The sequence below is a fragment of the Eschscholzia californica genome, unplaced genomic scaffold (genome assembly GCF_041429995.1).
Source record: "Eschscholzia californica isolate CP2 unplaced genomic scaffold, dmEscCali1.0.p SCAF_2, whole genome shotgun sequence".
In the NCBI taxonomy this organism is placed as follows: Eukaryota; Viridiplantae; Streptophyta; class Magnoliopsida; order Ranunculales; family Papaveraceae; genus Eschscholzia; species Eschscholzia californica.
In genome coordinates, this window is record NW_028238309.1 from 38,785,428 (window position 1) to 38,805,851 (window position 20,424).

The window sequence follows — 20,424 nt, forward strand, 5'->3', positions numbered from 1 at the left end:
TTTTTTCAAAAACTCACACAACACGTATTGAAACATATAAAAAAGGGTCGGGGAATGGTTGTATACCTCATGAGAAACTTCTCCTTGTTCGGAAATAGGTGAAAGAGTTGGAATTGATGTAGTTGTAAAAATTTTAGAACTCTCTTCTTCTTCAATGGTCAACTTCCTAATTTCTTTTGAAAAGATGATATAAAGAAGCTATAAATGAGATGTAACACAGTTTAATGATGAACAAATCACCCGGATTGATTGTTTTGAATAAAAGAATAGTCGCCGGTAGGTGCCGGAGACGTTGCCGTCGCCGGAGAATGTTGCACTCTTTTCTAGGGTTTTGTTTTGGAAGAAAAATTGATTAGGATTCCTTTTTTGTTGGAAGAAGAAGATGGAAGAAGTAAACTAAGGTGAACGTCACCCACATTAAAAACCGGTGCTTATAGAGACCTTGGGTAAAAAAACCATTGACTCGAGTCAACAATATTTCTGGATGCTAACAGCTGTTTGGCCAGGTGCCTTTAGAAGCACCCAAACAACAATGTATTATACATATAATTAAATGGTAATTACATTTAACGTAAGAAATATCATAAATGTTATGGTGAATTTATGATTATTTTTCTTATGTTTGATATAATGCTAGTAAGAGTATCAAAAATAATTATATTTAGTATACGTAGAAGAAAATACTCGTTGCAGGTAGAATTTAAAATAGTATAAAAGTATACCATACAGGGTTTGCTCTAGAAAAAGAATCAAATTTAATCTTCCTCTGAAGTGTGGTCATTATCATTTCTTCTTGTTCGTTGTTGCTTACGACCCCTTTCACTCGCGGTTGGAGGAACACGTCATGCCATAATATCTGTTGAATAATATGCGATGCAACGACTAAACGTTAAATAATCAATATGCTTTCTTAGTCTAAATACATCACAATCTAATGTCCGAGCAATCATATAAATTTAGATTCCAATAAATGCATGTGTCACTCGTAAAGGTTATTTGAAATAAAAAAGAAAATATATGTCATAGATAGGGTAATCCGTGACTTTTCAGTCAGTCACAGATTACCCAATCTGTGACGGACTGGAAAACTAATTTGTTACTGTCTTAAAGGTAACTGATAACCCTACCCGTGACCATGAAGACTCGGACGGACTGGACCCGATCTGTCCGAGTCGTAAGAACAACATTTAGGGCAGACTCATGGGGGTCAATTCATCATACAAAACTATCTAAATGTGTTCGAAATTATAGTAAGCAACATTCTGAACATGTTATAAGATGCTATTGACGACCCCAATCATTCAAACAACAAATCAATTAAAAACATCATAAAAGTTTAGGGTTTTTTAACCAACCTTACAGGAGCAAATCTAACTTGATTTCTACTTCGTCTTCATCAAATGATTGTTGATTCTGACTCTTAGAGAGTGTAAAGACTGATTGAGAGAAAGATTTAAGAAAAACGAGTGAGATTATGAGAGATTTAGTGAGGAGAAGTTCGATTCTTCCCAAACTTAGAGAGAGAAAATCTCGATTTGATCTGGTGAGTGAGAAATAGACGGAGGAGTTAGGATTAAGTCGAGTAAGCCGGGTGCTTACAGATTGGCCTGATGCTTATAGAGAAAATAGTTGTTGGGCCCGGAGCTTATAGAGCCACCCGCATACAACCAGCCATTTGACCCGGTGCCTATAGAAGCACCCTCAAATAAATTGTAGAGTCAGACAAGAGAGAGGTAAGTAAATTTGCTTTTTATTGTTCACCAGGCCAAATTCCAAGAAAAAAGAGAAAGAAACCTCAGTTTTTCCCAAAATCGTTTTTCCCTTGGGTTGTTTTTTGTTGTTCTTCTTCTTCTTCTTCTCTGTGTATATTTCTTTACTGCCGCCACTGCTCCGACCCTCTTCCTCCGGCTCTCTTAATCTCTTCAGCGACTCAGATGAGTTTAGTATTTCTGAATGTTATTCCGACCTGAATTGATTGGTAACCCTTTTCCCTTTTCACCAAACCAGCTTAAGTTATACTTCCCGATCCTAATTCTAACAAGGAAAAATTCTCGTTCCTCATCTTGATATTATTTTATTTGGTTATTTATGGTAACGAAATTAGGTCAAGTTTGAACCTTTTTTTGGGGAAGAAGGTTTTATGGCATTAGGTGATCTAATGGCCTCTAGATTCTCACAATCTTCAGCTTCTGTTTCTAATCTAGAGGAGTTTCCTAGTTCTGAAAATGGTCATTTCAGGAGAGATTCTGAGACCGCAAGTAGCAGCGGTGCTGCCAATGGGCACCCAACTGCTACAACTAGTATGGCTTATTTGCCCCAAACTATTGTATTATGTGAACTTCGGCACGAGGCTTTCGAAGCTTGTGTTCCTTCTGGTCCATCCGAAAGTGGTCTCGTTTCCAAGTGGCGCCCGAAGGACCGTGTAAGTACTCTTGAGCTTCTCTTTTTTGCTTATGAATTTGACACATTCTTTTGGAAAATGAAATGTTTGAGACTTGTTCGTGCTTATTAGTTCTTCATTATAGCACATATGTAACATAAATGACTATATCAACACCAATTAATAGGGGTAGCATATGCTAGATCAGGTAGTTGGATTGATTGACTTATTAGTTGCTTTATCTTGTAGCCGTATTCAACGAGTAGTTTCGGCTAGTTGTTTCATTGCATCAAAACTGGGATGCTAGTCAATGATCATTTAAATGTGCACCTAGATGCTTGTAATCACAAATGAAACATCAATTCTTCCCTCAATAGAAAGAGATGTAAAAGATCTTTTTTTTTGTTGAAATGCCGAGTAGTCATGATTGGAAGTTGAGACTTTTTATAGAATCTGAAGTGTTCTTTAGTTTGCCAGGTCTGTCACGATAAGCTTTCTCCTTTAGAAATAATTTAAATGTCCGAGTAGTTTAGCCACGACAAATATTCGGTTCTGCAAGGAATAATGGTGCTCTTATTAACAATGCTGGAAAAAATCGGAAACCGGGACTAGGCGGCCAACCGGGGCCTAGCGACCAGTCGGATTTCATTGGGACCAGTCGGATTTAATCGGATAATAAAATTATGTATGATATTAAATATATATATATATAGATATATAATATAATATATATAAATACATGTATAACATTCATTTGTAGTGCTAAAAATAATAAATTGGAGAGGTTACTTAAAATTCAATCATAAACATTATTGAACTTAAAAATTTCTATTATGAAACTATCGATAAAGATTAGATACTTCGTCATAAATCATAATGTTAAATAAAAAGTATAAACAAAAGTGAGCAACTAAGCAAAAAATATTTATGAATAACATAAAAATATCAGTGACGTGTAAAAGAATAAAGATCTAGTAGGAAGAAGAAGAGGAAGAAAGATTATCAAGTGTGATGTAACTTAGGACTTTTAAGATCTATAGTGAGAAAACCGAGTGAGAAGATCTAGAGAGAGAAAACCGAGTGGGACTGTCGGCTGAGAAGATCTAGAGAGAGAACAGCGAGTGGGTGAAAAGGGGTAGAGAGAGAAAACAAGTGGAGCTCCAATGGTGGCAACACTCCTTCCTTCTTCAGCTGCTCTTGGAGTTCGATGGGAGAATAAGGGGATAAAACCCTAAAAAACACGGGTTGCTGAAAAAAAAGGTCAGTTCTGCTGAACCGAGTTAGTCGGCGCCTAGCTTGACTCGGTCCAGTCTGCTCTCTAGGCGCCGGCTAACTTGTTTCCAGAACCGACTACAGCTCCTGTTGGTAGGCCCATCGGCTCAGCTGCGCCTAGCGATTTAATAGCGCCTACGCCCGACTAGTCGGCGATTTTTACTGCATAGCTTATTAAACAGAAGCTGTTTCAGATTCTTTTATTGAAATGACAATATGTGATTTAGTCTTATTTACGCGATTACTGCAAAGATGTAGCTACCTACTTACATCTTTTGTGGCTTTTGTGATCATTCAGTATCTACGTCAGTTGCTATATTCCTTTCTGGTCAAATTATTCTTGCATGTTGCTCTTTTTTTCATGCTATTTTAAAGTCTTTTTGTGGGTAACTTATGGCGTAGCTTATGTTTCGTGACTGTTATATTATTATGTTTGTTTGACAAGAAATGTTAGTGCAGATGAAGACTGGTTGTGTAGCATTGGTATTATGTTTAAACATTAGTGTTGATCCACCAGATGTAATCAAAATCTCTCCTTGTGCCAGAATGGAGTGCTGGATAGGTAAACACTGTTTGGTACTTCTCTTATTACTATCATTTCATTGGCGTGCTCATTCCAAGGAATGAAATTTCGGATTTGGTGAAAATTTTGGTAGGCATGGAAATGGAAATATTGCTGTCATTTTGGACGAAATATTTCGAATCTTAATTCCTTGATCACGCATTGTTAAGAGAAAGTAATTAAATTTCGGTTTCGGTAGACACGAAATGGAAATATTTCGGTCATTTCGGGTTAAATATTTCGACATTTAATTCCTTATCACGTTCTTTGTTTCTCGTATACCTACATTCTCTGATCTTTTAATATTTGTTCACTTCCATATTGTTACTAGCTTAAATCTTCGGACTTCCCATTTATATTTTCTTGTTTGCAATTTGGGAACTCAAAAGAGCTGGTGTTTCTATGGTTTTCTTGCAGTCATTTGTTTTTATTCTTATATCGAAGGCTCTAGATGATGAATTATCATGTTGTAAAACATTTTTGCTATTTTATGTTGAGTTGGAAAACTTCATATTTTTTTCATTCTTTGCAGCAGAAAGTTGGCACACTTCCTGTGCTTATTTTTTACATTTTCTTTGATTTTCTGGTAACCAGGGCAGTCTGAAATAATAGTTGAATTCTACTGCCACAATTTTCTTGGGTCAGCGCAAAAACTGAAACTGAAATCGATGAATCAAACACTTGAAGTTGTCTTATGGTTATTACTGACGTGGTTGAATATCTTTTTTTTTGTTAACCATGTAAGTGAACATAAAACAGGATTTCATGACATGTGATTTACATCATAGAATAGTGATCAATATTGGTCTGGAGTGAGGCGAGGAGGGGCAAGGAGAAGGGGTTCCTCGCTTTTGCCTAACTCATCTAAGTGGCAACCCCTTCCTCTGCCATTGTTTTGGTCGCCTAGGTGAGATCTCAACTCTCCCATCACCTTGGTCGCCCAGGCGAGACCTCAACTCCCCTTTATGAACATAGTAACTTACGGATGGGGGATTAGGGAAATGTTTTATTTGGCACCCTACTTGTGCATATTCCAGCTAGGATATGACTATATCTATCTTGTGAATTGTGATATGCACTATTATGTTCTTTACCTTTGGTTCTGTATCCGGGAGCAAATTACTTTCTCATGTTTTCCTCTGAACTTTTTTGTGGTGAGCAGATCCATTTTCTATGGCAGCTCCAAAAGCACTTGACGCAATTGGTAAAACTCTGCTTGGTCAATATGAAAGATGGCAGCCTCGGGTAAGGACGTTTGTTCTTCACTCGTACCTCGGTATGTCCTTCTAGCAATTTCATTTGGAACTTCATGATCCTTGCAGGCTCGGTATAAGCTTCAACTTGATCCTACTGTGGATGAAGTAAAAAAACTCTGTCTTGCCTGTCGCAAACATGCCAAGACTGAGAGAGTACTATTCCATTATAATGGGCATGGAGTACCAAAACCAACTGCAAATGGTGAAATCTGGCTCTTTAATAAGGTTTGATGCCTTGTAGTTTTTTGTTTTGTTTGAGTTTTAACTCGTGATTGGATTTCGTTTCTGGTTCTAATCATCATCTATTTGGCCAGAGCTATACACAATACATTCCTCTGCCCATCAGTGACCTGGATTCCTGGCTGAAGACACCCTCCATATATGTATTCGACTGCTCTGCTGCAGGGATGATTGTGAATGCTTTTATTGATCTTAGCCTTAATGTACATATTCCATTTTACCTCTTCTTCATTTGTCAATACGCAGTTTAATGTGTGACTTGTGGAGCAATGGTTCTTCGCCTGATGACAATATCTCTTACTTTTGGTTAGCGCCAAGACTGGAGCTCTTCTAGTTTCTCTGAGAATTCGTCGAAGGACTTCATTCTGCTTGCAGCCTGTGAAGCACATGAGACTCTTCCTCAGAGCGCTGAGTTTCCTGCCGATATATTTACATCATGCCTCACAACGCCAATTAAGATGGCATTAAGATGGTAGTTTTCATTCCCTTGCTCAATTTGTCCTTTATCCAACTGTGTCTCTAGTCAGGTACTGTTGTATTATCTGAATTCTGAACTTCTAAAGAAAGCCAGATTTCACCATTTTATTCTGTAGATCTGCTTGACCTATGCTTAAAAGAAACGGGCTTCCCTAGAAGAAAGTTCAGCATGAGATACAGTGAGCCCTCCGAAAAGTTTGAGTGCAACCTGACCAACAACTTGGGTCATAAAGAGCCTCACAGGAATACCTAAATCCGTTGGACTTTAAAATAGAAATAACGAAGAGAAAGGGTTGCTTTGCTCATGAAGAGCAAGCTTTCCAGTTTGGAACTTTTGTAGCTCAGTACACTTACAGTTTTACAGATATTAGGTGAGTAGTTAAGTAAGCTGTTGAAGGAGTCCTGTTACATATTAGGTGCATCAGGTAGCACTCAAATATAGTACCAGAGTATTTAAAATTTGGGAGATTTTTACACGTTTTGTATTGTAAATTTGTAATATTCTTATGCATTCATTCTCATGTATCTTGTTTATGTGATCATATTTTATTTTTTTTCCTGCTACAGAACCTTGTTACTTATTATCTGCATACTGGTAGGGATTGCATTATCTCTAGTGCTGTCCTACCTAGCATCTTTTGAACGATTTCTGAGGAATCTATGTAGAAATTTGACTTGCTAATGTATAACATTTTTTCCTTCTTTATGCTAGGTTCTGTTCACGTTCATTACTTCGGGATACCCTTGACCATTCTCTTATAGATAGGATTCCTGGCCGCCAAAATGATCGGAAAACTCTCCTGGGGGAGTTAAATTGGATTTTTACAGCTGTCACTGACACAATTGCATGGAATGTCCTTCCACACGGTACCATTTCAATAACTTAATGCCTTAGGTTTTGTTTGCGTCTTCTATTTCGTTTACCATTTGTTGATATTTCTGGGTTTAATGTCAATTTGCACTCAACAGATCTTTTTCAGAGGTTGTTCAGGCAAGACTTGTTAGTTGCTAGTTTGTTCAGGAACTTTTTACTTGCTGAGCGAATTATGCGATCTGCAAATTGTTCTCCAATTTCACATCCTATGTTGCCTTCAACTCATCAACATCATATGTGGTGAAGAATTTGGAGATACTTCTCGTTGTGTATTATGTGTCTGTTTCATTAGTTTATCTGTTTGTCTGTTTAACTCCTACAACCTTATGCATTACAGGGATGAATGGGATATGGCAGCAGAGATCTGCCTATCACAGCTTCCGGCATTGATTGAAGATCCTAATGCAGAATTTCAGGTGGCTGAGTATTTAAATGAACTTAATTGATGTGCAAATCATGCTGGATTGCTTGAGCGTTGTATTTGTAGATCATAAGAAAGCATTCTAGGCAAACTAATATTTTCTGGCCTTACTTTCTTCAGCCGAGCCCATTCTTCACGGAACAACTTACAGCATTTGAGGTATGGCTAGACCATGGATCCGAGGATAAAAAGCCACCAGAGCAATTACCCATTGTTCTTCAGGTGATTCAGTTTCTGATTTATTCTAGGATTAAAGATGGGTTAGACCTAGTGGACAAATTGTACACAAGAAAAAGCGTGATGCATTTAGTTTCAAATTTCTATGCGGGCAACTTGTTCAGTACCAAAACTGGTATTCGCATTGTATAGTTTCGTGAAAGGGAGTTTTGGGTGCATACAAGTACTCTGACAATCATTTCACACCATACATTATTTCTAATGGACACCTCTTCTAGAAAAGTACATATTTACCTTGTTTGCTTTGTCAAATCTGTCTTGCATGTGATCTCATTTCTGATTGTCTGATTCCATTTCTGTAGTCGACGATGATATATTGTGATAATCAATTATGAAGAGGATAGTTCGGGGAACACTAGATTACTTTGATATACACTAGTGAACTAATGAAGTAGGAAAGGCCAAAGAATTACCAATAATTACCACTGGTTTTGCATTGGTTGAATTATTAATTTGGTATGTCCTATCATCACATTTTTCAAAATGTCTAAAACAAATTTGTATTGACTTATGGTTGAATCTATACAGGCAGCGGACACTCAAAAGTTCAATGTCTTACACCTATACTAATATTTTTCCAATGTGTTCACTGTTCAACGTGATTTCTAATTCAAAGGATTCATTGCTAGCATCAATCTTTCTGCCATTTTTATCCTTATTATTCTTGTTTTTTGTTAAATTAATCGGGCATGGTTTTCTTCTCAGTTTAAACATTTTGTGGTCTTAGAACTCTCCTATAAATACTAAGCTGCCATTAATTGTAGGTTTTGCTTAGTCAATGTCATCGCTTTCGTGCTCTGGTACTTCTAGGAAGATTCCTTGATATGGGATCTTGGGCCGTGGATTTGGTACTGTCTTGACTCTCTGTTCATTCGCTGCTTGAGCTTGTTTTGTTGTGGAGCTTACAGTCCAGAAATATTATTTTGTAGGCATTATCTGTAGGAATCTTTCCTTACGTTCTCAAATTATTGCAAACAACAGCAGTGGAGTTGAGGCAAATTCTTGTATTCATATGGACCAAAATACTTGCACTTGATAAGGTATCTTCAGATAAACACAACAATATGCCTTGCATATCTTACATAATAACATAATATAACAGGTCAGTCGGTTATCTAAGAGATAAGTCTGACTACATTTTGTTGAGAGTTTAATAATAGATTCAACAGACTAAAATATCTTAACAAACTTTTTAAAAATCTTTTGAGTAATTATACCAACAATTAAAGGATAATTTGGTCTTTTAGTCCCTACATTTTTAGTTGAGAGAAAACATGGAAGGTAGTTTTAACCATCATCGTCCTCATCTTCTTCCTTCAGAATTAAATGTTATCTACCGGCCTTAGCCAAGTGGGATCTTCCGCGTCCTACAGATGCGGCGGAAACCTAGTATATATGTACATGATGTGTCTAATCAAGATATGGCTAAGTTTGTCTGTTAGAAGGTTGCATATAACTATTTGGTAGTTACATCTTGTGGTCTGAAGCATCAAATTCATCATCATTGTTATCACTTCTAGGTGATTGAACTATTCCCCATTACACATTTAGTTGCATACTGTGGATTCAGATTATAATGATAGGTATCTTTTACGTGCTATCTTTAATTTGTTATTCTGCTGCTCTTTTTTGGTTTCCGTTTGGGCATTTTATACCTGTCAATTTTCAATTTTCTTTATGATGTGCCAGTTCTGTTAGTGTAACTACAGAATCTGTCTTTTTCTGGTGTGATCTCAGTCATGTCAGGTTGATCTGGTGAAAGACGGGGGGCATGAATATTTCATTAAGTTTCTTGATAGCATGGATGCGTACCCTGAGCAGCGCGCAATGGCTGCTTTTGTTTTGGCTGTAATTACGGATGGGCATAGACGAGGACAGGAGGCATGCGTTAAAGCAGATTTAATACATGTGTGCTTGAAGCATCTTCAACCTACAAATCCACATGATGCGCAAACTGAGCCCTTACTTCCTCAATGGCTTTGTCTCTGCCTGGGAAAGCTTTGGGAAGATTTCCCGGAAGCGCAGAGTATAGGTTTGCAAGCAGATGCACCTGCAGTATATGGGCCACTTTTATCAGCCCCACAACCTGAGGTGCTTCCATTAATGTTTTCTATTGAACTAGTTACCTTCACTAATTCTGCATTCTCGTATCCATAAAATAAATGCGTGTTTCAGGTTAGGGCTTCTGCTGTTTTTGCTTTGGGTACCCTTCTAGATGTCGGATCCGACTCGTTCAGAGATGGTATTGGTGGGGTTGAAGACTATGATGATGATGAAAAGATTAAAGCTGAAATAAAAATTGTCAAAAGCCTTCTGAATGTTGTTTCAGACGGAAGTCCAGTGGTTAGAGCAGAGGTTGCTATTGGTAAGTGAATTAAATGCCTTCATCTTTTTTCATTTGTTATGAAGTTGCATGGAAATTTGGCAAAATAGAGAAATAATAAAATATATGCCTCATTAACTATTTGTTACAAAGTTGCATGGAAATTAGGCAATGCATCCAATATTTTAACTTTCTACGTATTGTGTTCTAATTTACACATGTTATGTGATCTATAGATGTTGGTATTTATAAGTAATTGTTTGCAGTTTTGCACCTTCACATGTACTTGTTGTATGGATGCTCACATGCGGATAACAAAATGATGGGGTTCTGCAATATTGTAGTTGTTGCTTTTTTTTTTTTTTGTAACAAATTCCTTAAATTTTGAAGGAAAAAAGAGTTATAAATAAATAAGCACTCTCTCGTCTGCATTTTGAATTTTGATGCGTATTAGCCACTTATTACGCATTTACTGAAATTTTGACAGCTCTTGCACGTTTTGCCTTTGGCCACAATCAGTATATGAAGTCAACTGCTGCTGCGTACCTGAGACCACATTCGAACTCTCTGCTGGGCTCATTACCATCTTTGGCTAATATTAATGGCTCAAGTAGTGGGTATCCTACCACCAACCAGTATATGCAGCCTGGGAGCATAGTTCCTTCTCAAATTGGTCATGTTTTGAGGATTGGAAGCGATAATACAGCAGTCGGTCGAGATGCGAGAGTCTCCAGCAGTAGTCCTATTGCCACTTCTGGAGTTATTCACGGATCTCCATTATCAGATTATTCATCTCAACATTCTGACTCTGGGATATTGTTAAATGATGACGGTAGCAATAGGGTTACTGATAATTCAAGGTTGAGGCCTCTGGAGAGTGGAACATATTCGCAGTGTGTTCTAGCTGTTTTTTCTCTATCAAAGGATCCATCACCTCGAGTAGCAGAACTTGGGAGAAAAATTCTTTCCATTATTGGGGTGGAGCAAGTGGTCACAAAGACCTTAAGGTTCGGTGGAGGCAGCTTTCGTCAGGGTGATTCCGCAGCATCTGCTCGTACTCCTAACCTTGCTGGCCTAGCACGATCAAGTTCATGGTTTGATATGAGTGCAGGTGAACTCAAGATAGTGATTTCCATTGATGATATTATGATTTCTTAGCCTTTGTGATGCTATCTCCTAGGATCTCGTAATTAACAAACAATTTGACTCGGTTATAATGTCAATTTGTGTCTCAAATTGCCTAAAAATCAACATTCTGCTTATTGGTTTCGAAGTGACTCCTTAATTATTGTATTTGCTTTTACTGACAGGTCATCTACCCTTGACATTTCGAACTCCCCCTGTTAGCCCCCCTCGACAAAGTTTACTCACAGGAATGAGAAGGGTTTGCTCTTTAGAGTTCAGGCCTCACCTGTTTAACTCCCCTGACTCAGGATTAGCTGATCCTTTATTAGGATCTGGTGGATCTACTGGTGTTCCGGAACACAGTTTGCTTCCACAATCTACCATCTACAATTGGAGTTGTGGTCATTTTTCAAGACCGCTACTTACTGGAGCAGATGATAATGATGAATTATTGGCTCGCAGGGAAGAGAGGGAAAGATTTGCTCTGGATCGCATAGCTAAATGCCAACACTCTTGTGGGTGATTTCTTTAAGATTTGTCTGCACATACGTCTCCTTCAACTCCTCTATATTTATAATTGATATGAATAAAAGTGTGTACCTTATTTTTGTTTCTGTTTGTTTCGGTTATGGTTCAGCACTAAGCAAGCTAAATAACCAAATAGCTAGTTGGGATACCAAGTTTGAAATGGGTACAAAAACTGCTCTGCTCCATCCATTCTCTCCTGTTGTAATTGCTGCAGATGACACGGAAAGAATTAGGTACTTGTTACTGGACTCCTATATCTTGTCCAAATCTTGTTTTTTTCCTTTAATCCATTGGCATCTAACCTGTAAAATTCTACAGTGTGCAACAGTTTGTAAATAATTTAGAAGTCGGAACACAATCCTGCTTATAAGTTACCTAATCCCCATATTCTATTTAAAATAGAAATTCCTAATTTACCTAAATACTAAAAATCTGCTCTTGACAGTTCTATAAGTTGCATATGACAACCCTGGATGTACAACTATCTGTATTTGGGTGAGGGGACATACCGGTTCATGTTGCTGAATTAGTTTTGCCCCAATACTAGTTCCTGGGTAAAGTTCCCCGAACCATCAGACACCCCCAAAATAATAATCTTTAGTCTTGGTCGACTTCTGATTCAGTTCTACTATGCAACTACTGACTAGCAAAACGATGACGTGGTACCCATCTATGGCTGGGTAAGTGTCTGTGGATTAGACCAGAAGCTCCATGTGTATAGGGATCATTAATTTATCAGACATTGTTAAAGTAGTATGGAATTTTATTATCTGGTCACTACATCGTATAGAAGCTTGTCGCTAAAGGTGTTCTTTTTTGCTCATTACTAGTAATCTTATGTGAACTGGTCTCTATGTTACTTTGTCATATATAAACGTTTAACTTCCCTACTCTGTTAACATGGAGTACTGCTCTTTCCGAACTCTTCTTTTGCCGTTGGTTTATGGTAACCATTCATGTGATTCGAATAATTGAGTTTGGCTTCTGATTGTTTTACCTCTCCCAGGATATGGGATTACGAGAAAGCGACCCTCCTCAACAGCTTTGACAACCACAACTCTATTGACAAAGGGGTCTCCAAGCTTTGTCTGGTGAACGAGCTTGATGATAGCTTGCTTCTTGTTGCTTCATGTAAGGTTCATCATTGGAGTGTAATGAGTGTTTGATAAGTGGTGCAGTGGTTGCGACTGGCTGCTTCTGTACGCACAACTGTTTTTTAAATTTAGTCTGAAGTCACTTTCTTATATGCAGGTGATGGGAATATCCGTATTTGGAAAAACTACATGTCAAGGGGTAAACAAGAGCTTGTGACTGCATTCTCATCTACTCAGGGTCATAGACCTGGTATGCGAAGTTTGAATGCTGTTGTGGATTGGCAGCAACAGTCTGGATATTTGGTATACTCTGCAGACTTTTGCAGACTAGATGAAGACCTATTGTTGTGGTTCATGACTTGAATTTTCTCTTCGTTGTTCTAATTTATATGCATTTTCTCTGACGTTTGGGCACAAACAGTATGCTTCAGGGGAAACATCATCCATCATGGCGTGGGATCTGGATAAGGAGCAGCTTGTTCATACTATTTCGTCTTCATCAGATTGTAGCATCTCAGCATTGGTGAGTTTACAGCTGTATTAAGTGTTCCAGCCTAACAAGTCCAGAATTGTCTCATGTGTTTCTTTTTTCTAATTGCATTAGTATCTTCCCCATGTATTTACATCTGTGTACAACTAAGTAACATGGCAATGTTACTGGTATCAATATTCAATACCTGTCTGAGATGTTGTACAAGCAAACATAAAAGGACTCCAAAAAGCGCACACTGACCTACACATTATTTTGTATTAGTTACTAGATCCGTAATTTTTTTTACTTTTAGAACGATCATTTTTAAAATTAGTAAAACAAGTAGTAGCCCATGCCCCAGAGTGATCTTTTATTTCCTATCTAATTGACTGCAATAATCAGAGTAATAAATACTTGTATGTGTGTTCGACACGGCAAGATATATTGAGATTTTTACATTAGGTGTTTAACTTTTCATATGTTTTTCTAGTCTGCATCTCAAGTTCATGGCGGTCAGCTTGCAGCTGGGTATGTGGATGGGTCTGTCAGGTTATTTGACATCCGTACTCCTGAAATGTAAGTTATTGTTTCCAAATGTTTTTTTTTCATTCAGCGGACATGACAGTACAAGCTAGGTTTTGTGCCCTCTGATCGCTTCCTGTGAAATGTTGTAGGTTGGTTTGTACAACCCGGCCACACAAACAAAGAATAGAAAAAGTAGTGGGGATTGGTTTTCAACCAGGATTAGATCCAGCCAAGGTATGTTTACCATGTGGTTCTTCCGTAAATTGTGCCGACACATGCTATTAATACTATTTAGTTCCGCGCACTGGTGCAAATTATGATCAAATTGTGCTTCTTGGGTATCAACAGTTTTAGGTTAGTGACGGATTAGTATGTTACTGTAATGCTTTGTGTAAATTTCTTTGATTTCCATGTAGATAATCAGCGCGTCTCAAGCTGGTGACATACAGTTTCTGGATATCAGAAATGAAAGTGACGCATACCTGACAATTGATGCTCACCGGGGGTCACTTACTGCATTGGCGATTCATCGGCATGCTCCTATTATTGCGAGCGGATCAGCTAAGCAGCTGATCAAAGTGTTTAGCCTTGACGGAGAACAACTTGGGACGATCAGATACTACCCCACGTTCATGGCCCAAAAGATTGGGTCTGTAAGCTGTCTGGCCTTCCACCCTTATTGTTCCTTACTTGCAGCTGGTACTGCTGGTGTCTCTGATGCTTGTGTCTCCATATATACAGACGACAGTCCACAAGCAAAATAAGAAACTTGTAAATCTGCAATAATGAGCTTTCCCCTCCCCTCCTAGAAGTTGTTGTTTTACCTAGTTTGATATGTTGTGTACAGAGAGGGCATGTTTAGTAGTGTATCCGGGGAAGTATTTTCTCTGGTTAGGCACACGTGTGAAAATTGTATCTTATTACATTCATTAGCCTCCACAGCAAGAGGGTACGTGTGTGCATGCTGGGGTTGAATAGATCATATTTTTCCCTGGGAGGCTTTTGCAAATAATTTCATATAAAAGGTAAAAACTGTAAATATTTCCCTTTTTTATCCTTCAATCTTTCAATTTGTAAAAGCCTTGGGTAAATTAATGGTGTGTTTTTTTTCCATTATGATTTTTTTATACTCTCCATTCCGCAGATTAACCCCATGAGAATGGCTTTGGCTTCTCCTTCCTTGATGCTTCGTGCCCAATCCAATCTAAATACGAGGACCTACTTTATGGTTACCTTCAAAATAAGAAGCGTCAGTGTTAATTTATCGAAATCTGGAAGAGTATCTAAGGACAAGATGAAATCAAATGGTTTTTTGGAATTTGTAAGTAATCAGTAGAAAGCTTTAGGTGAGAATTGATTTGAACTGTTATGGAATTCAAATCCTCTGGCTGGTGAGATCTAAATATGTAATTAATTACATCTAGTTTTCCAGATAAACTACATTATCGTGATGACTAAGTTAAGTTCATGTAAGGCGTTAGATTTACTATTAAAATCAAACCAAACAGCTTGAGAGTACAAGAACAAATGAGAAGCCATTTGGAGAAAGGAAAAAAATAGGGTAAATTTTATTCAGAGAAACATTTTTGTTGAGAATCAGTTTCTTTGTGGGCATTTTCATGTTTTCCATTGTTTGGTTGCCCAAAGAAGTAGTTTTTTTTTTTTAATTCATATTTTAAAGCTAAGCTCGCAAGGAAATCACGTTAAATAGATTAATAACATAATTAGAGAAGTTAATGGGTTCAATATCCTGAATCATAAAAAAAGTTATATAATTGTAACAAAAATAATAAAATTATACAAACATAGCAGATTAATTTGATCTCCCCAAGAACTTTTGACCTAAAAATATCTGGACATGGTGATGATTGTTGATTAGTTATATGATCTCCACAAGAACTCGAGATGGATTTATGATCTTCCAAAGCTGAATTGATGTGATGAAATCCATTCACCTTTATCTTTCTATCTAACCTAAATCCATCCCAATTTTTTGATGAAGTCAAGTTATTTAACCTATCCTTAACAAAAAAAAAAGTTATTTAACCTGATTTAACAGGTCATCTTCATAACTCCGTACCCAACTCACTTTACAAATTATTTAGTGAAGTTTTTGTTATTGTGATTATGACCAATAACCCATCTCAAAATACACGACTAATCACAATTAAACATAAACAAACAAGATCATAATCATCATTATTGTTATTGTGAAAGGATAGGTCTTAGCTGTTGAATTTGGTCTATCAGGGATCATAATATTTAGTAGAGAATGTTTAGAACTAAGAAGAGATGTTTCTGAAATCCAATAAATTTTTGTCTTTGAACTAGTTAGGGCATTTCCAACCTACAGAAGTTGGGGTCAAATTTGGGGCTCCCATCCTCAGCCGCTCCAACCCGGAAGCCATGGGGCTGGGGGGCTCCCAACCCCCATATATTATTGTTGGGAGTTCCCTTCGAGGACCACCCCATCTAACTTTTTTTTTTTGTTTTTTTTTTATTTTTTTTTAATTTTAATCTTTATATATTTTTATTTTCAATTTTTTTATTTTTTTTTGAATTTTCGAGGCTAAGGTCAAAAAATAGGGGGTAGTTAGTCATATATCTACAACTAAATCAATAAATAATATAAGACCAAAATAAACAAAAAATGGAAAATAAATCCAAAAATTCTCTTTTTGGTGGGTCCCATGCATTAAGTCAATTATTTTTTTCCATTATTGCCCTTTTGTAAATATATTCTAACAAAGTAAACCAAACGTTTCTTGTGGTTGAGTTAAGAAATTTATTCTTTCCATAAATTTTAAGAAAAAAATATTTATTGTCAATATTTATTTCCAAAATAAATATTTGTCAAATTCATTCTCAATATTTATTTCCAAAATTTTATAGTTGTCAAGACCAACATAGCAAATCAGTAGTTTTGGTCTTAAAAACGAGATTCTATTGCCTCCATCTTTTTTTTTACAACGTTTTTATCTCTACAAACTTTTTCATACAACATAGGAAGAAGAAGAATATGACAATAATGAATCGATTCATTCCAAACTTGACAATAATTAAGAGATATATGAACCAAAAAGAAAACATGAAGTAGAGAGAAACAACTAAAAAAGAGAAGAAGAATGCAAAAGTTCACTTGACCTTTCCCTTTCTTAGAGGTCGTAAGGAACAACTTGTGAGAAAGAACTAACTCCATTATAAATTACGGCTAATCAGATGAACCTTACTGCTCTTTACATTTCATAATTGATGTGTGCATGGATAGAAGAAGATCACAAACTCATGGAAAGATATACCATGACAAACTAAACGCTTCATGACACATCGTTACGCTTCATGACACATCGTATATAACGATGTGTCAAAAGCAATAAGCTAATACATCGTTGAAGTGGCAAGTCTCGCTCAAGAAACCAAATATTCCGCCCTGCATACAAGATACTACAACTTCATTGAATAATGTCTCTTAAAATTAGTGGGCAAAACTTTCAGCCAACTATCTCAATTAGTTCGATGTAGAATGACCTTTATAATAAAATTGTTTGGCTTTGTCCATGTCATTATGTGAATCTCATTCCTCTCCATGATCCATTTGGAAAAAACTCAGGCCATTATTTCTCTTTAAATATTTAATTGCCACCAATTCAAATTCCAAGCTTTAGATAGACAGAATTATCTTATATAGAATTTTATAAATGGCAGGACGCATGCAAGAAAAGGTTTCCAAATCCTACTAAACACCATATCATCATTATCTTCAAGCTGTAACGAAAAGGAACTTACTTGTGTAGTTTTGCCTCATAGACGATCAACAGTTTGTTGGGTAGAAAATTTTCTAGAAATGGCCTAAAAAGGTTTGAACATGAATAAGGTAATATTTAGTTTATACTTAAGAAATTCTTAAAATTTAGTACAATGTGCTAATTCCGAGATTGGAAATCCAATGGTGGGGATATACCTTCGAACATCAAGAAAATATCTAAGCTCAACATCAGTGATCTATATGATTGCACGGGTGAACATATATACTAAGCTTGAGGCCATGGTCTTTCATTATCATCAAACAGCTTCACATTTCATTCCATATTATCATATCTTTCTTGAACACACATTTCAAATATTTCAAACCCTAAAAGATTTAATCTTTTGGTTATTTACAAGTTCAACGATTATTAGTACTAAACTTGAGTTTATATGAAAGTTCATGTTCCTACCTTTTGGCTGTCATTCCTTTTCCGTTCCTCTCTATATGATTCTACTAAATTTCCCTCTTTCTTCTATATATTTGAAATTAGATAGAAAAATTAATATTATCCCGAGATAAAGAACATAGAATTCATAAAACTAATCAGAAATTAAATCTAGGAGAATAAAAAATGGAACAGAGATTACTAAACAAGAAAAAACTGTTGGATTCGGGTTTACGGATTCGGATTCTTGACAATTAAATAACACTATTATACTATAATATAAATATAAAAACGAAAAACTTATCTTGTTTGATCGAGGCGAGTGGTCACTCTTTCCTTAAGACAATCATGTCCCCGCATTGGTGCTAACGGTTCTATGGACATTTGTCTCCCAAGATACAACGATCTCTTCGTATAGAAAGAAGCACTACAATTCTATACGCTCCATCGAACTTTCCCATTACTATGCTCTCATTGACGACTCTAGACGACTCAACTTTTGTCTTCACAATATACTAAAGGCTGTCCAAAACTTATCTAAAAAACAAACCAAACTAGAGTATTTATAGAGTTACTCACGACTCTACAAGATAACTCTCCATTTGGTTGTGACCATCCATGAAACTTGTGTCTTTTCACAAGTATCTATAAAATATAATTTTACTAAAACAAAAACTTATTTATAGAATAAATAATTTCCAACAGTCCCCCACATGAGTGAAATTACCAACAAAAGACAGACGACATACAAAGATATGACAGACAGACAAAGAAACATACATACATATAAGAGCATAACAGCAGGTACCATGCATCGGGAAAGATAGCTTTTGACTTTGAATCTTCCGTAGTGAATAGATACCGGGTTTACAAGGACCTTAGTGAACTATGTCTTGAACTGGGTCCTACGAACTGTAAACCGATGCAGTAACTATCACACACGACACTCCTTGTAACCTTCGGTTCTCGGTTGTGTTCATTTCGGCCTTGGACATTCTCGGGTTTCATGAGCGTTTTAGAGAAGTCGGCCATTACGACCTTCTCACGGAACCGGCCCCAGTTCACACTCATATAGGCGATCTCCTATTAAAGGTATCCTGTTATACCCCACTTAGAAAAATAAAATTCTAAACTATAGGAATCATTAAAAGATAATCTTATCCTCACTTATTACAGGCAACACTGATTCATCATAGGAACGGGTAAGAGATTATTCTCTTTCAGTGTTACTGGCGAGTCAGTATATAACTTCAGTTTCCCGTTGAACCTAGATCTTGGGATCTCCAGTCAACTAGGTTGGGTTTCCGTTATGACTTTACTCATTTACTTTAGGCCATAATCTCATTCCCCTTGATGACAATTGCTCTTTCGACATACCTATACTAACTGGATCTGGGTTAGGTTGTCATTTGCATGCATATTCATTTCAAATCCTCAAATTAGAGAGCAATTGTTTAGTGGTAATATCATATCGATGCATATAGCATGAGTTACCATCCATTTTTTAAGATCCTAACAGAAATTCATTTTTCTTATGTTATCTATGTTTTTTTTTTCCGTTATGTGGATTTCGAGAAACCGATCAGACATTCATATTAATTATAATATGTAGATATATCTATTGTTTGCAATCTGCAACTAAACAAGATATATGTCTTGTATACCATTTTTCGAATTAATCAAAATCGGCTCCAATTCCAACACATAAATCCTCAACATTCATAGGAAAACAACTATGATATATCGTATCTCCACACTTCCCCCACATATCATGACTAAAACTAAGTTGTCATGAAACAAAATGCCGAGAACTAAAATTTAGTCTATCCCACTAGAAAGTTATGTTGGAAGATAGTGGTACTAGGATTTCATCTCCTGTGAGATAACTTCAACCAATTCCTCTTTCAAAGATCCGCTTCTCATTGAATTTCTAGTAGTGTTCAATGGAAATTCTGATTTTCTATATCATTTATGAGCGTAATCACAATTGAATTCGTCAAAGACGAAATTTGGTTGTATGAAGACTTCATGAATTCTCACATCCAAAGCCTCTCACACTTGGACATCACCAAGGAGTGGATCTTCATATGTAACCAAAATAACATTGGAAGGTCCGTTAAGCCTCATCTCCATCGACCTGGAGCTCAAGGAAACATCAGGTCCATTTTGTTGATGGTCAGCACAGGCCTAATTGTTTCTCCAAGAGCCTGACTGAAGACAGTCTCAATGTGGACAGAAATACCTTCTATACAGTCCACCACGATGAGGGTGTCATCAATTAGTACTTAGTAGTAATGCGGCGGTGACCTGAGATGAAAAGTCAATGTGCCCTGGAGAAGCAATAAGATTGATGAGGTACTCATTTCCTCATCCTTCACCCCTGTATCTCTTCAGAGATTCATCAGTCATCTCATAATAGAGAAATATCCTAGTAGATTTAATTGT

General features: G+C 36.7%; 1 protein-coding gene across 1 annotated transcript; it reads left to right on the forward strand.

Moving 5' to 3' along the window:
- The first annotated feature begins 1,609 nt into the window (after positions 1-1,609).
- On the forward strand, positions 1,610-14,877 carry LOC147557771 (regulatory-associated protein of TOR 1-like). The gene is made up of 23 exons (XM_086659366.1): positions 1,610-2,422; positions 4,112-4,214; positions 5,377-5,459; positions 5,537-5,695; positions 5,785-5,913; positions 6,022-6,182; positions 6,900-7,054; positions 7,157-7,301; positions 7,399-7,477; positions 7,603-7,704; positions 8,484-8,567; positions 8,649-8,759; positions 9,457-9,810; positions 9,895-10,084; positions 10,530-11,153; positions 11,353-11,682; positions 11,805-11,928; positions 12,702-12,826; positions 12,947-13,092; positions 13,211-13,312; positions 13,752-13,837; positions 13,936-14,020; positions 14,203-14,877. The coding sequence occupies exons 1-23, from the start codon at positions 2,141-2,143 to the stop codon at positions 14,548-14,550; spliced, it is 4,107 nt and encodes a 1,368-aa protein (XP_086515492.1). The 5' UTR covers positions 1,610-2,140; the 3' UTR covers positions 14,551-14,877.
- The last annotated feature ends 5,547 nt before the right edge of the window (positions 14,878-20,424 follow it).

Bases quoted from the DNA above. Each gene is read 5' to 3' on its own strand.
- LOC147557771 (XM_086659366.1), top strand. From the start codon at position 2,141: ATGGCATTAGGTGATCTAATGGCCTCTAGATTCTCACAATCTTCAGCT. The intron at 8,568-8,648 runs GTACTGTCTTGA...ATTATTTTGTAG, and splicing joins GATCTTGGGCCGTGGATTTG to GCATTATCTGTAGGAATCTT. The intron at 14,021-14,202 runs GTATGTTTACCA...ATTTCCATGTAG, and splicing joins CAGGATTAGATCCAGCCAAG to ATAATCAGCGCGTCTCAAGC.